The sequence below is a fragment of the Saccostrea cucullata genome, unplaced genomic scaffold, assembly GCF_032062105.1.
Source record: "Saccostrea cucullata isolate Sc308-1 unplaced genomic scaffold, CSIRO_AGI_Scuc_v1 ctg356, whole genome shotgun sequence".
Lineage (NCBI taxonomy): Eukaryota > Metazoa > Mollusca > Bivalvia > Ostreida > Ostreidae > Saccostrea > Saccostrea cuccullata.
The window spans coordinates 653,598-670,191 of NW_026918279.1; the positions used below are offsets into that span (position 1 = coordinate 653,598).

The 16,594-nt window shown below is 32.1% G+C and overlaps 2 protein-coding genes across 3 annotated transcripts in view; both read right to left on the reverse strand.

Annotated features, from left to right (window-relative positions):
• Positions 1-16,594, reverse strand: part of LOC134261805 (integrin beta-3-like) — a 63,550-nt gene that overhangs the window by 28,015 nt on the left and 18,941 nt on the right. For both annotated transcript variants that reach the window (XM_062744202.1, XM_062744209.1), the window contains one exon: positions 16,318-16,454. In XM_062744202.1, the coding sequence (XP_062600186.1) occupies positions 16,318-16,454 (137 nt within the window). The remainder of the gene's footprint in view (positions 1-16,317; positions 16,455-16,594) is intronic.
• The window catches only part of LOC134261821 (integrin beta-3-like), a 75,512-nt gene continuing 69,837 nt past the window's right edge, over positions 10,920-16,594 (reverse strand). Inside the window, exon 23 of the mRNA XM_062744219.1 lies at positions 10,920-11,042. Coding sequence (XP_062600203.1) covers positions 10,935-11,042 — 108 coding nt within the window. The 3' untranslated portion in view covers positions 10,920-10,934. The remainder of the gene's footprint in view (positions 11,043-16,594) is intronic.

The following is a 16,594-nucleotide window of genomic DNA, read 5'->3' on the forward strand; positions in this document are numbered from 1 at the left end:
CGGATCCCCACGGGGCTCAGTGATTAGAGAATTAATCTTAGTGTCGCGTTTTCGTATTCTACCGCTTTATGTTGAATACGATCTTTCGGAGAGACCGTATCAACTAAAGTCGCAGTACATGCAAGGATGGGTTTGATTTCAATTTTTACATAACTTGCAGCCCGGCAAGTAAAAAAATGAAGAAAACAATCTTGAAGGAACCTTATAGAAACAATCAAAACTAAATTCTACTTACTTGGAATTTACTTGGAAATTCTACTTACTTGGTACTAGTTTAATTTTTACATGTTGTGGTTTGATTTGAACGGCGTCTTGATCCTGTCCTCCGTCAGAAAAATCATTGTCCTGGTGGTAAAAAAAAACGTTTATTAATGAGGCCTGTTCAACAGAACGAGGGTTTGCGAACATTTCTACTGGAGGTTTTAGCAATTTTGGCGAGCGCTGGCAAACGTTCGCTCTTTTGTAGGCCTCTGGTCGACGAGATGATTTGAAAACTTTAAATTGGATGAGCTATTCATTGACATATGTTGATTATGAAGGAAAAGGTATTTATCTTACTGGAATTATTATACTCTGTACAATGTAAAACAAGATCATACATAATGTTCGTTGTGAGTTTGTACCAGATGAGTTAGATTTTTTTACTTTTACATAATCAAGTAAGGATTTCAGAGAAGTAAATAGGCAAATAAAGTTTTGATAACAGTTTGTAGCCTGTAAATCAGGATCCATTTAATATCATGATATAAAAAAAGGGAAACAAGATATATGCTTCTTCACCAAGCATGATATTTGATCCTTATAATAAAGCACTAGATATATGTAAAATGTTGACTGATTGCCTTTTAAATCACTTGCATTTAGATGAATATTTTTCATGTGAAAGGAATAAACACTAACACAATAACACATTAAATTAAACACTCTGATATAAAATGTTTTGATATTCGTATTTTATGCTACAGTGTGTATTTATTTTTAATTTTATTCAAATCGTCAAAACTTTATTTTTGCGTAATTACGCGAGGCAGTGTGTTTGCGAAAATCTTATTCTAGCGCGTACATGAATTCCTTATATATATCCTTTTATATACATCAATAACCACAAATCGTGAAAATTTTGTTTCGCTGATGATGAGTTAATGTCTGTCTCACGAAAAATTAGTGACCTACAATATTATTGGCAAACTTTACTGCTGCTCATGCACGTAATTCATGAAGTAGTTTAAATTTTCTAATGAACTGTACGTACCTTGACTTTTTCAAGTATATGGTTCGTTCTTCTGACAATATACATATCTTTGCATTTGTCCTGTTTTAAGCGCGTTTCATCTCCACATCGTGGTTTTAAGAAATTCTGGGGAAAAAAAGAAATACCAGCTGTATTTAACAAAGATTCGTGTTCTGCATATTTATTTTTTAATAATCATCACGAGCAAATAAGATTCATGTAAGAGTTAAATAATTTATTATCACCATCATTGAAAAATAAAAGAGTGCAATATTCTTTTCATAATTATCTACTCTAAAGCGTACATAGATTAAGAATAAATATAAAAAAAATACTTGTGAATGAGAAGAACTATCAATTCAGAGAAACATATCATTTGGATGACGGATTAAAGAACTAAAATCCGTTTAGTCAAAAGTAAGCCTAACATTTATAGGAACTGGTCATAATGTTTAAATGTAAAAACCTTCAAAGGTCCAAATAAATACAGAAGAAAAAATAAATTGGTTAAAGTTAAAAAAAGAAAATTAAATTAAACACCAGAAATGTTTGAATATGCAGCAATAGCGGCTGGCATTTTCATTTGTTTACAATCCAGAATTAATTATTTGCATATAATAGCCCCCCTCTCTCTCTCTCTCTACTTACTATATCTTTACACCAGGCACAGTTTTCCTTTATCAGACACTCTCCACATCGAGATCCTACACACGCAGTGTACGTGTAGTCGACTAGTAAAAATGAATCAGAATTAAAAATATCTTATGGAATTTTAATGGAAAATTTAAAACCACTAAATTGTTACGTTGTTAAAAATTAGTGTTCTTGACTTCGTGTAAATTGTAAATTCTAATACATGTATGTGTGTGCTGCTAAAATATCATCGGTCGCCCGAAAATTGTTCTATAATTGGTTTCTTTTATTTTTCTGAACATGTATTTTGTTTTTAGAAGTCAAAATTTGAAGATTTTTCAAATTAGAGTAAGGGTACAAAACTATTAAACTCATGTTAAATATCAGACTGAGTGAAAATGGAGATACGTGTAACAAACAATATTTACATTCGTTGTGTTTTTACTATGCTAACTGTAAATTTGATTTGGGTACCATTTTCGTATAAACTCTCGCGTAGAAATATTCAAGGAGATATGCAACGATATAGGGCAGCGAGAAATCCAAATATTGAGCATACTTTGATGCTTTCAAACAAAAATGAGAGTAAAATGTAAATATATTGATTGATTGTATATTGTTTAATATTGTTTAGAACTTGTAAGTTGTAAGAACTTGTCTCTGATCATTTTGTGTTAAACAATAAAATATGTTCAAATCAAACGTCCCATTCGAGAATTTTTCACTCACATAGAGAAGTCACCGTATGCCGTTGAGGGGCTTTAAATTAAGACCTATACTCGGCACTCGAGGCCACTGGGCAGTAAGTGTTCTTTATTGTGCCAACGCCTACCGTTACACGGGACCTACGTTTTTAAGGTCATATTCGAAAGATCCGTGACTTTCACTTCTAATGCCGAGCGCTTGGCGAAGGAACGATCACCACCTATATTTTACGTCTTAGGTTTGACTCGACACCACGAACGAGAATCGAACCCGGGCATCCCGATCACGAAGCGAACGCTTTACCACTAGGCTATCATGACCGGTAAAATGTAAATATAAGAAATGTTTTTAAGTTTAGTTTGAATTTTTGATATGTTAATCACGCAGACTTGATCCTAGTCGTATTTTTCACGAAGCGCTAGCGTCTGTCTGATTTACACACAAATAACTCACACAAAACTTTAAAAAAATCTTAATTTACCAAGCTCAGAAGTCCATTAAGCCAATTCAAACTTGGAGCAGAAAAACACGTTTATACATGAAGGATATGGAGATAACGAGCAGCATTCAATATCAGAGTCCATAAAATAATACAAAATTGGAACAGAGCAAACACGGACCTCCGAAATATCAGAGATGGGATCAGGTTCCATAGAGGAGTGAGTATCACCTGATGAAAATCGTCAGTCAGCCTTTGACTCGGTGATAAATTGTATTTGCTGACAAGGTCATTGTATCGATCATAGAATTTACGAAAAGACAACTTTAAACGAGACTGTTGATATTCTTGTTTCATAAACTTGCTTGTCAATAATTTACCTCGTTTTAGAATTTGATCATACGTAGAGTATGCTCTTGCGTATCAAATCAACTGAAATATATACACTCCGTATGCAGGTGATGAAGGCATATTGCTGCATAAGTGAGGGAATTGACGCTAAGTCAAAGATAGAAAAGTCAGATAGAAAAGTCAAAGTCATCACGTTTATCATATGGCTTGGTTGTTAGATTACCATTATCGCCTTTTTCAAGTAAAATATAAAAGTATGAAACAAATGTGTCAGACTCTGTGGTGTCTTTTATCCCAAGCTCTCCAGGATATGTCATATCGACGTAGGAATGGAAATTACCATTGTTAATTGACAATACGTCGTCGATATATCTAAATGTCGAGATGAAGGCCACAGTGTTTTCTTCTTTTCATGCATAATATTTTGCACAAATTCTGCTTCATATGAATATAAAAATAGGTCTGCAAACAACAGATCGCAGTTGGTACCCATGTGAATTCCAACAGATTGTTAGAATACCTGGTCTCCAAAAACCACATAGATATTGTCAATCAGAAACTCAAGGACCTCTTTGATGTCAGCTTCAGAGTACTTGTGTGTGCAATCAAAATGAGTTTTAACAAAATGATTTTGTAAACGACGAATGACCAGCTAAGTAAATTTACAAGTTCCATTTTTATTGAAAAAGGAGTTGACGATGATATCAAAAAGCCTGAAGTTTAATTTATCGTGGGGAATGGTTGTATATAAAATTAAGAAGTCGTAAGTTTTTAAACTGTTGATTTTGGCTAAATTTTGTGATTTCAAATTGTCCTAAAAATCTTTGGAATTTTTGAGTATCCACATCTTATTCTCACCACTTCTTGAATATATTGTTGCACAGTATCCTGAAGTTTTTCCTTCACTGCTGTCAAAATCTTAGTGAGAAGTAAAGAAAGAGGCTTGATTGAACATTTACTGGAACGTATCTTTCTTTGTAAGGATTTTTATGAAAATTCGGAATCTAATATATATATATAGGGTAGTTCAAATTCATTTTGACTCTGTGGAATATTAAAAATATTTAAAACTGACATATGATTTTGAAGAATTTTTCCTTAGAAACGGAAGTATGCGTATAAGGAGGATTACCACTTGTAGAATTATATCAAAGTTCTTCTAAAATACAATTTATACAATGAGCCTTACAAACGTACATTGTACGTTTAAAACATGAGGGATAGGATAAGGTGTCATGAAGGAATTAGCATCCTCGGCACGTAAAAATTCTGTCGAAGTTTGATTGGATAAAAGATTGTATTTTCTGAGAAAGTCCTTGTCTTAAACACAAAAATTTGCAATATGTTGATTTTCAATGAGACTGTTAATATCTTTGCTTCATCGAATTGTTTATTAATAAATTGTCCCATTCAGATATTGTTTGTACGTAGAGTATAGTTTTCCTTATCAATTCAGTTAGCCTAAGATACAACTCCACATTCAGATGAGAGGGGTTTATCGTTAACTGAACAAATGAAGCTGAAATTATACAAATATTTATTTATCAAACACGATTTTAATAAAGCTCCTTTTGAAAAGTTAACCCTTAACGACATTTTCTAGTAAAATACCCAAAGATTAACAGGTGTGTTACCCACTTTACTATTTTATCGAGACAACTGTCAAGCAAAAAAGCTCAAATCCCTATCTGCAGAATTCTTTGAATGTTTGTTTTTTTTCCTTCTTGATGTTTAAGTTCATTCAGAAAAAGGAAACATTAATGTAGGTGATTAAAAGTAAACACACAGTAGTATGTTAACAATCATTGGCATAATACTTCCTTCAATATAAATCAATACCCCAACATTTAAATGTAATATGATACCTTCCTTGTAATGGGGACATTCTATAATATTCAGTTGATAAGGATTTTAAAGTACGTTAGAATCATTTTTTTATTGTGCAGTAATTATGTTCCCCAAACGAAGTTGGGGAACATATTGTTTTTACTCTGTTTCTTATTATGTTCCCCAAACGAAGTTGGGGAACATATTGTTTTTACTCTGTTTCTTCTTATTATTATTTTTCTTCTTCCTGGGAAAATTTTGTCCACGAGTGATCTTGTAAACTACACATCCGACTAAGGTAAAATGTTTTTAGGGTCAGTAGACATGTTATGTAGATTTTGCCGAACGAAGGTCATTTTGCGCGCACGTGCTTGCAAGAGCGCGCACGTGCAGCACATGAAATGACCAATATAATGGATATTGCTGTAACTTTTCTTTATTTGATGAATTTTTTTGAAACTCATAATGTAAGGATACATAAGTAGTATAGACAAGATGGCATGGTCAAAATAGCAAGATCTCACGCGCATGGACGTGCGCTTCGCTCTGATTGGCTGAAACTAAAGTCTCAATATCTTTCTTGTTTCTTGTCATAATCTTTTGAAATTTTGGACATAGTCTTACATTATGAAGATCTACAGCATGATATATAAAAAATTTCATGAAAGCATGCGCATGCGCTCGTGCTGCAATCTGATTGGCTGAAACTTTAAATGGCTATATCTCCTTTGTTTTTTGACGAAATGCTTTGAAATTTAAATCATAGTCATGCATTAAGATATCCTAAAATATGATATAGAAAAAATTCATGAAATCACGCGCATGCACGTGTGCTGCAATCTGATTGGCTGAAACTTTATATGGCTATATCTCCTTTGTTTTTTGACGAAATGTTTGGAATTTTAAAATATAATCATTCATTTAGATATTCTTCAATACTATAAAGATAAAAATTTATGAAATCACGCGCATGCATGTGTGCTGTAATCTGATTGGCTGAAACTTCAAATGGCTGTAACTCCCTTGTTTTTCAACCAAACAGGATGGGATTTAGAACATAGATAAATATAAGGGACATCTACAAAAAGGTGTAGTCATTATGCACGTGCTTCCACGTGCATGCACGTTAAATGAGTAAAATTAAAAATACACTCGAATGAGTGAATTTTTTAATACTTTTGGATTAAATGCTTTAATATTAAGTATATTAAAATTTGAGATATTGTAGACAAGATAATATGGTCGTTACGCACATGAACACGCGTGCAATGCCTATTTTTAAATATAATTTCTATTTTTCTGGGAAGATCTTGTTTAAGTCTAAATTCCATAAAGTATTTCTTATCTAATAGAGATTACAGGGAATATGGCACGAAAAGGGAGTTGGGGAGCGTTTGGGGAACATCTGTAACGGTCCCCGTTACAATTAGCACTAGTTTCTTATATGAAAATAAGGTCAATTTTACATGACCATTTCGTATCATTTCTTGTGCAGCATTTTGGAAACACGTGTAAACTGTATCTTGTATTACATAATGCTTTTTTTATTATCTTGAGACACTGGCCAGGAGCTCTGCAATATTGTGCTTTTTTTCTCTCTTAAAGTATCTGTAGGGCAAAAAACATTAATCATTTGGATACTATTTTTATAATTTGTCTTGACTTTAGAAATATAAATAATATTTTCATTTGTACTATTCTTGTGCAATATCACTTTTTTTTAATCTTGGATAAATTGGATTTCACTTGAAAAGTCCAAGGTAAAACAATACTTTAAAAATATTATTAATGTTTTGCAAGATTTCTTTTAAATGATATATGTGTTAAATTTTTAAGCTTGAATACTGTTCGTTATTTCTGTATATTTCATTAAATGTTCAAAATTAAATATAAAATTCGTTGGTTTTTTCTTCATTTAAAAGCTACAAAAAACTAACAAGCTTCAAAAAATATTCTCAGTACTCGAAGAAAAAATAGTCAAACTTAATTTTGTCTCAGTTATGAAAATGTTATTTCTATTGACATGTTATTTATGTACAGATATGTATGCCAAAAGTAATTATATTATTTTTACCTTTATTAATTTGAAAGTTTTTAAAGAAAATCATTTCTTTGTTAAATTAAAATATATATTCTATTTACTTTTTGATACTAAAAACAATGATTAATTAAAAACATCTTTCATGCTCAAATTAAATGAAACATGTAAATCTTAGTAAATTGGCAAATTTATGAGATATTTTTTAATCATATCATCTTAGCTGTAATGCGAACATCAATTTTTAATAACTTCTTGAACAAAATATTTTCTAAATCCCTTATTCATAAACGGAGATTCAAACAAGGACTTAATTATACTTACGTAATATTAAAAGAAGTATCCCTTTAAGCACTTCTGTATGCATCTTTTCTTAAAGGTAACCCGTGAACTAGAATATGCTGAAATTATCGTAAGTTTCCTTGTCAGAACAATTGGGATCAATATTTTCAACTTCCTTTTTCAGTGTCTCAGCTTACAAGGACGCCTCGCACTGATAATATTTCAGGTGGGCTCAAGTTTTTTAGAAAATTTTTCAGGTGGTATTACTTGTAGAAAGAGAGAAAGAGAGAGAGAGAGAGAAGAAAGAGACAGAGAGAGACTTTCTAAATGAAAGAGACAGTAGAATACCAAAACATTTATCACAATAATAACTTAATGTTGTACATTTTATTTTCAAGAGATACCTTATCTCCTTCATGGAACTATCATGATAACAATGCTGCAGTATCGAAAGCTTTAACGTTTTGTACAACCTTATGTTGCTAGAAAAAATATTCCGAATTCAAACTGAGTTTAAGAACAATGCTTAATTATTGGTAAGAAAAACCCCAGGCAAAATAGCACCAAAAGATATATTTTATTTGCCCTAAAGGTCAGTATGAAGATCTTTTTTTCAATTTTAAAACCAAGAAACCATAACCTTGAATTAAGATTGCTAAATTGTAAATAAACTGGATACCCAATATATTTACAACTTCAGACATTCTTGGTTATGTTTTATAATCATACACTTAAGGACAAAAACGCAAAAATGAGTATATGAGGTTATCAATTTAAATTATCAGATACATTAGTGCTAAGACATCTTAAAACTGTATCAATGTTTATGATCAAGGTTATAAAGCTAAATTACCTCATTATATTAAATATGTATTTGAGTTAAGCAAATATTGGATTACATTTATCCTTCTTTGGACAGAAGACCTTTTTTTTAATTGATTTTCTTTCTACGTTTCGTTCCTTTCTGATCAAATGTTAGCACATTTTTATCGTTCTATTAATTTTTTTTAAAGTTTGAGCACTGTTACTTCACACATTATTTACCGCAGTTAGCATCATTATTTGCTAGAATTTACTACATAATCATAAAGAAAGCAAAACGATTTTTTTATGAAGGTATAAAATTTGTGCAAAAATTTGAAACATGCATGCTTGTTTTGCTAATAAGACAAATAATTGAACTTCCTTGATTTAATAAACACAACTAACAGATGAAATTGTCCACAATTTTTGTCTTATAACCAAATCATTTAAAATGAATGGATTAACCAGTTCTTGTAACTGAGACACTTTTTCATTTTAAAAAAAAGTTTGAAACTAATTGTGCTTTTAATATCACAAATGCAACCATAAAATGATAATGTTTTATTTCTGAAATAAAGCGCATTTTCATGCTCTTAACATTTAAAACCTCAATAGTCTATTAATAAAAAAAAAAGAAAAATCATGTTTGTTTCACATGATTCAACATGTATCATGCAAACAGCTTTTCACTCAGGGTTCTCCATGAGCTGTTTTACTGTGTTGCTCCCGACACAGCAAACTTTTCTCCGACACAGTAACGATTCAAATTTTATGCCTGCGACACAGTTAATCTTTTGCTGACACAGTAAGATCTGTTATAATTTAAAAAATCCAAACATCTAAATTCTCTGTAACTGAAACTTTAATCAAACAATTCTACCGTCTTTCAATTTTAAAAGATAGAGCACTTATTTACTTAAGGGCATCACCTTGTATAATCAATTATATCCTAGACTCTCGCCGGACTTTGCGCATGAAGGAACAAAGACAAATAATTTGTTTTGCACAATACCATGTAACGCTTAACTGTTAGTTGCAATAAATTACATTGTATTATTTTTTCAAATATTTAAATGTGTCTTTTCTATATTGGTTAAAATTTTCAACATGTTTAGGGAACATTTAAAAAGTATTTTAATATTCTGAAGTTCGGTAATTCGATCAAGAAAACGGACAAATAATCACGGCAAAATTACTTTCAAAAATGTTAAGTAGTTCGACTGTATCGACCAGAATTTCCTCTGCTTTTCAGAACATGTGTTTTTACTTTATCAATATGAACGACCATACTATTTGTGAAACGAATAAGCGATTTTTTAAAAAGTGTGTGCATGTATTCTTTTGTAATTATAATGTATAGTGATTCAGTTGCGAATTTGACCGCAAAAATACCGTGAAATTTTAGTCTTTCAGGTAAACTCTGCAACACAGTAAAATTTCAAACGATGGAGAAACCTGTCACTCCTTTTAAATAACATTTGATGATGCATTATCACAATAAATCAGAAGAAAGAAAACATGTATTTACAAAGCAAAGAATTTAAAAAAAATCATATCAATGACATTAAAATTCATAATCAACAGAAACCCAATTAATACACCAAACCAATTTTTGAATGCTTCATGATACTGATATTTTCTGTCAAATGATTATAACTGTCTGCAAAACTTACATTCAATGCTGATGACACATCAAAACGTAACAAACATTCGTACATAAATGGAAAAGAAAATAAAATGGACCCAGATTTAATGTATTGCACATTTTGGCCTTAATCAATCTATTACGCACACCACTCATAACTATCTTTCATTTAATGTCTTTTAGCACTTGGGATATTTTAAATCACAGAAGCCCTAATTTGTGTTTAAAAAGGTTTACTATTATACTTGAGCAGAACAGCAACTGAAGAGAGGACTTTATTCACCATTATTTTGTTATTGGTGCATTATATTCAGAATCACATGTACATGAACATGTACTTGTATGTAGTTTTCTATCTTACAAAATAAATGTTTCTTTGAAAAATAACAACAAGATTCATTAGTACTGAGGCTAGACATAAATGACTAAGATAAATAATGATATCATATTCTCATAATTAATCTCTTAAACTAACCCGTCTGTCATATATCATTTACTTGCGTTGGGAAGAAAATATTGTACATGTAGCAACATTATTCATAGTTTCTTTGTTGCTTAATGCATATATCAAATTAACTTAATTCAGTGTAAATGTCCCTTTGAAAACTACTTCCGGCTTTTAAAAGCAACTTTAAATATCATTAAATAAGTATTTGACAGTTCTTTGGTTAATAAAAGAATAGTAGTTTTTTGAATACTATTATGGTATTTCTTAGAGTACATGTAGATGAATAAATCAGTAAACTTTTTTCAGAATACTCTAAAATCACATATTTTAGTGGGGTCAAATTTTCAAGGCTTGAGAAAAATATTGGTTGTTTTGTAGTAATACATATGACATATTTAATTTCGTGGTTGTCATGATTTAGTAAGGGTCTCATCGCCTTAAAAACAACAAAAATTAAATCACCACGAAAATCAGAGATTTCACAGTTTGTTATTACTAAAAATAGCGGCCATTTTGATGACCACATCCTTTTCACATTAAGGCTTGCTCTTGGTCTTCCATGTTGTCCTGGTTGAACTGGGTCTCATGCATCGGGTTCTGTACTGTCGTGACACACTCCTGGTAGATGGGATTCTCAGACTGTAAAAGACGTTAATTGAAATAAAATAAAACTCCATTTTCATGAAGTATAAACAGTACGGACAATGATGGGAGAAAATTCCAATCAAAGTTGTCACTATGAATACAAAAAAGTTTACATTGTGCATTTGAACCAAGGTCATGCATTCATAAATGCCTCTCTTATATTGAACTAGACAATGGCATTCATAATCAAGAATACTTTTTTATTAAACATGGTAATGAGACAAAGTTATGGAAACATTCTTTCATTACTTTTTTCAAATCTGAATCTGTTACTTTATATTTGAGGTGATAGAGTTAAAAGAGTATTCCACAATGTTTAGATTACCTTTTCCCATGCTGGATTCTGGATTTCGGATTCAAACCTGGAATACTCCATATTATCATATAACATGGTTAATAGCTTCCAGATCAGTAAAAGCAGAAGACCAATGAGGAAAATGGCACCGGAAATGCTGAGTCCTATCGTCACCGGATCTGGAGGGCCGGCAGGACACCCTTAAAGAAGAAATGTCCAACAATTAACAGGAATATTCAGGAGGATGAAACTCTGTCATGCAATTAACTTAGGGAATAACTATCTTCTAATTTGGTATTTGAGACCGTTAATACTGACGCATTAGCGGAGCCGGTAAAACGGATTTTTGCGAACATAAATCAGCATTAACGGTCTCAAATGTTGTTGTTTGTTGTTTACGTCTTATTTTGTTGAGTTTCGTTACATGAAATACGTCACAGGACATTGTGTTTTTGCGTCGCTCTATTATGACGTCACAATTAAAAGCTTTCCCTCTCATTAATGCTCGTTTTTTGCTTCAAACTTCAGTGCATTAGCCAATCAAAATGTGTTTTATAAAGCAACTGCATTAGAATGAAATATGACTGAAACTCTACTGCAATGTGACTGACAAAAACGATCTGGCGTTCAGTGACCCTTCAGAAGTGCCCCTTGCCATTCAGTTGACTGTATGGTGCAGATTCACCCTGAAGTTGCAACAACATAAAACAGTAAAGATACTGTAAACCAACTTTTGATTTATAATTTATTTTACCAGGGGTAAACTAGTTTGCAACGTTTAATTTTCGGGATCAGACCTTTTTGGATCTGTTGTTGATAGACACAGAGACTTTAAGGACCGATTTGTGGCGAGAAATATTCGCGATCATGAGGTTCTTACGAAATTTGGTTTGCAGTAATAAAGACTGACTATCATTCAAATCAACTTTTGAAATTCATAAATTTTAAATCCATCTGCAACAATCATTTTTCTGACTAAGGAATCACATTTCATAAGAACACAAAAAGAAGAATGGATTTTGCTAAAAATATTTGTGATGAAAAGAAATTAATATTGCCAAGAGATGATTTTCATGCACGAGTAAACATATAAAGTTTACAGTAATATCTACTTGATGTATGCTTTGAAACTGAACATTTCTATGTAAATATGACTTGTCGCATTTTCTCTACTCACGTTTTGTGTCTTTGACAACAACTTCCTGACCAGCTTCGCTATCATCTTTATATAAAAAAAAAAATAAAATATGACATTATTTTTGACAAAGAAGATATTGTACATGAATTTGAATAATAGTTGAATTATTATTTTAAAACAATAAACAAAAATGTAGTTTTGCTTAACTTACAGATACGTATAAAATTTTGTTCTTATGTTATGCAACGGTCTTAGTGACTTACAGACACTAAACTTTATGATGCAGCCCTCACTGTCATCTATGATGCACGATTTCATTGTTACACTGACATTGCCGCCTTCTTGGGCTAAAATTTATAATGAGTGAATGAATCAATAATTAAATATAACCTATAATACACATGTAGTTAAAAATGTGGAGAAAACAAGGTGTTTGTGAAAGACTATGCGACTGGCGGAAACAAAGTTCGAAAATACTATTTTTAGCTTAGAGGTCACAGTCAAGGTCACAAGGTCATTGACATTGGTGTCATTTAAAAGACCTTAATTAGTGGAGTATGTATAATGAATGTCAAGTCTCTGTCCATCATGGTTAAAAAGTTATGGTGAAGGTTAAAGCTGACAACAGACAGACAAACAAATAAACAGACAAACAGACAGGACAAAAAACAATATACACCCCGGATCTATCGATCCTGGCGCATAAAAATATTTTTTTTGATTTTTGATTGACTTCCAACTCTTTCACAAATTTTAAGGTTATCCTTAAATCTTAACAAAAGGAGTAATTTTTATGTACACTAATGAATAATATTAAAACTAAAATCAAGAAAATTCAGAGGAAAAATGTGCAAAAACAAACCGACACATCAGTTTTGTCAGTCCATGCTCAGTGTTGTAGGTAGAGTTTAACGATTGAACACACCTGAACGTTAACATTAACAACAACAGAGCTCGTGCCCTAATTTCAGGTTTAGAGGGTGTATTCAATTGGTTAAATTTGGTACACAGCATTGAACACAGGCTGACATTACTAGATAATGGTTTTGCTATGTACCTTTAAGGGATGGAGTTCATTGCTTTTAAATGTTATAAATTATAAATTAATTTTACATATTTTCTTCTTTTAATTTCCATCAACTGCGTGGGGCAGTGGTTAGAGCGTCTACTATAGTGTCGCAGTGTAAGGAGTTGATCAATACGTCGCGGGTTCGAATCCCACTGTGGAACATGGAGACCGGTCTTTCGGACGAGACCGTACTTACCGAGGTCCCGTGTCACAGTAGGTACTCGCACGAAAAATATCCTTCCCTGCTTAAAAACCTTGAGTGTCGAGGATAGGAAAATTTACAACTCTCCACCGGCAAGTGACAGCGTCTCCATATGAGTAAAAGTATCTCGAGAGGGAGGTTAAACAATGTACAATCAATCGAAATCTTTCAATAACACAGTCTGAAGAATACTCATCAAATCAAGTTTATTATATCTATATATAATAGCTTACATCAGCAGGATTCCACTCGAACCTCCATACATGTACTACTCTTGCCAATAATCACTGACACATGACCCACACTTAAAAACATTACTCTTGCACAGTTGCTTCCCTTATATAACATGAACACACTATACAGAGTCCCTGACTCACTTGCTGGTTCCAGTAGTGGAGCGGTCCTGACGTTATAACAGCGATTTCTACAGACAGTACTGTTATACTTCCCTTGATTAAAGGCCACACACTCGGCGCAGTCCTTATTGTTATTACAGATACCGGGACAACTCTGCAGCCAAAATAAAATATTACAAAATTGTACAGACTTTATATTTACCAAACAGAGACTAGATTGAAGAGTAAGTTTTTTTTAAAGGCAAATATAAGCGTCTCCTTATGAGTGAAAAAATTCTCGAGAGGGAAGTTATACAACAAGCAAACAAACAAACCGTGCAGCTGTTACAAAGCGTTCCTCTCCAGCCGGTATCGCAACGACAGCGTCCGCACTCACACACACCGTTACCGGAGCAAATCGTCTACAAACAACACAGATATACAGATTATTATTATTTCAAATGAAGAACTGACATAAAAGAGCTCAATTATAAAGCTACCTTTTAAATATATGATTTTTTTTTCTAAACAACTTATGGGAATTTTATATGTCATTAGGTTTAACATGTCAAACAGTTGCTGGTACTTTTTTTAACTATGGCAACTTCTTTTTTTTACACATCAAAAGTTTACAAAATATTTTCCAACCTTTGAAATGTTTTCCAGAGTTGTGTTGGAGAATATAAGTTTGGAAGCAGTACTAATTAATGGATAATATATTTCCTAATTTAGATCACAAAAAGCTTAAGAACCTTTGTTCTGCTTAAAGGTTTTTCAGGTTTATTCAGATGTGGCACTTTGATACAGTGACCCTTCTAGGGGTCCACCTATTCCCTAGATCTAACAGCTAGAAAAATCTGAATATAATATTTGTAATTGAAAAATTTATTAAAATCTTTTTGATTCAAATCAGCTAGAATAAAATTTTGTTTTATCCATCCCCATTTCTTTACACCTTTTTCAATTATTTTTCTGTGTTTTCAAAGATTAGTATCAATTTTTTCCTTGTTTCTGTTAAGAAGAAAAGCACCTAGGTCTGCTGGCTAACTTAACATTAGTTTCGACGTCATACAAAGATGGAATGATGTTTCACCTTGAGGTTCTGATTTTGTTTTAAAATCCCATTGGAGTTATTTGGTCAAACTTACTCCGTTGTTGTTTGTACAGGGGTCAGTAGAGTTCAAGCATTCACAGGCCTCTCCGGTATAATTGGCATTACAGACACACTGTCCGCAGTCACAGCGTCCACGTGATGAGCCTACAAATCAGATAAAGTATATTTGATACAAAAAACATGCATAATTTACGTATGCATGTTTTAAAATATGAGAGTTCAAAAACTTTTGATCTTCAATTTCTCATTTTGGATATCACCGTAATAAATCTATATATTTCCACCTTTTATTGGATATCTTTTAGAAAAATGACTGAAAAATAAACTAATTTCTAAGCTGTAGTTTTAAAAACATCCATAGGCCTGTATTGAGTTGTTATTTTCGTGAATACAATAAACCAACTATTAACTATCTACAGTAGTTATGATAACATTAACTCTCCAGATTAGATTTAGTCACAATTAACCAATTAACTATCCTTAGATTGTATATGTAAACGAAAGTGTTAAATGTTTGTGTTGTTAATAATAACTATTAATTCATCAGCATTATCTTTAATGTGAGACTAGATATTTCTCTTATCTTCTTATTTTATTTACCTACCCCCACAGAGAAGTTTGTTGTAGGTCCTACAATTCTCGTCATTACATTCACATTTGTCACCACTGTAGCCTTTGAAACATTCACACTTCCGACACGTGCAATTCCCCGCATTATTACAAATTCTAAACAAGATAAAGATATCATATCTTCAATTTGAAGATTGTAGAATCTGCACATAGAATGTACATTTATGTATTTTTACATGTATATAATAAACTGTGTCGTTATTAAGCTTATGCACTAAGAAAAATACAAAAAATGATTCCAAAAGATGCACATACTCGTACAGGCACAACTTTCTGTAGGCATTTAAAAGGTTAAAAACACAATTAAAGAAGACCCTGAAGAAGAATAGTGTGTCACGCTAATCAAACCACCTTCTCTACATAAAGTATTAATATTATTGTTATTAAGAAGAGTGTAAATGTTTTACATGTAAGCATTCAGATTCTTTTCTTGGATGAAAGTTTTTGCCCTCATTGAAACATGACTGATACCAAAACAGAACTTACCCATTATCGGTTCCACAGGCTTCTTCTACTGTCCCTCTATTATCACACTCACACCTGTCCCCAATCCAGCCAGGATTACATTTACAGATACCACACTCAAAAGTTCCATTGAAACTGCATTCAGCGCTATTTGGCTCCTACAGGTAAATCAAAAGAATCTCAAGAGAATCTCAAGTAATGAAACATTTAATTAACATGAAGAAAATCAATTTACGTATAAATCCTGCAAATCAACTTTATAGAATGCTTTCACAGAAATAAACTTGGACAGTTTGAT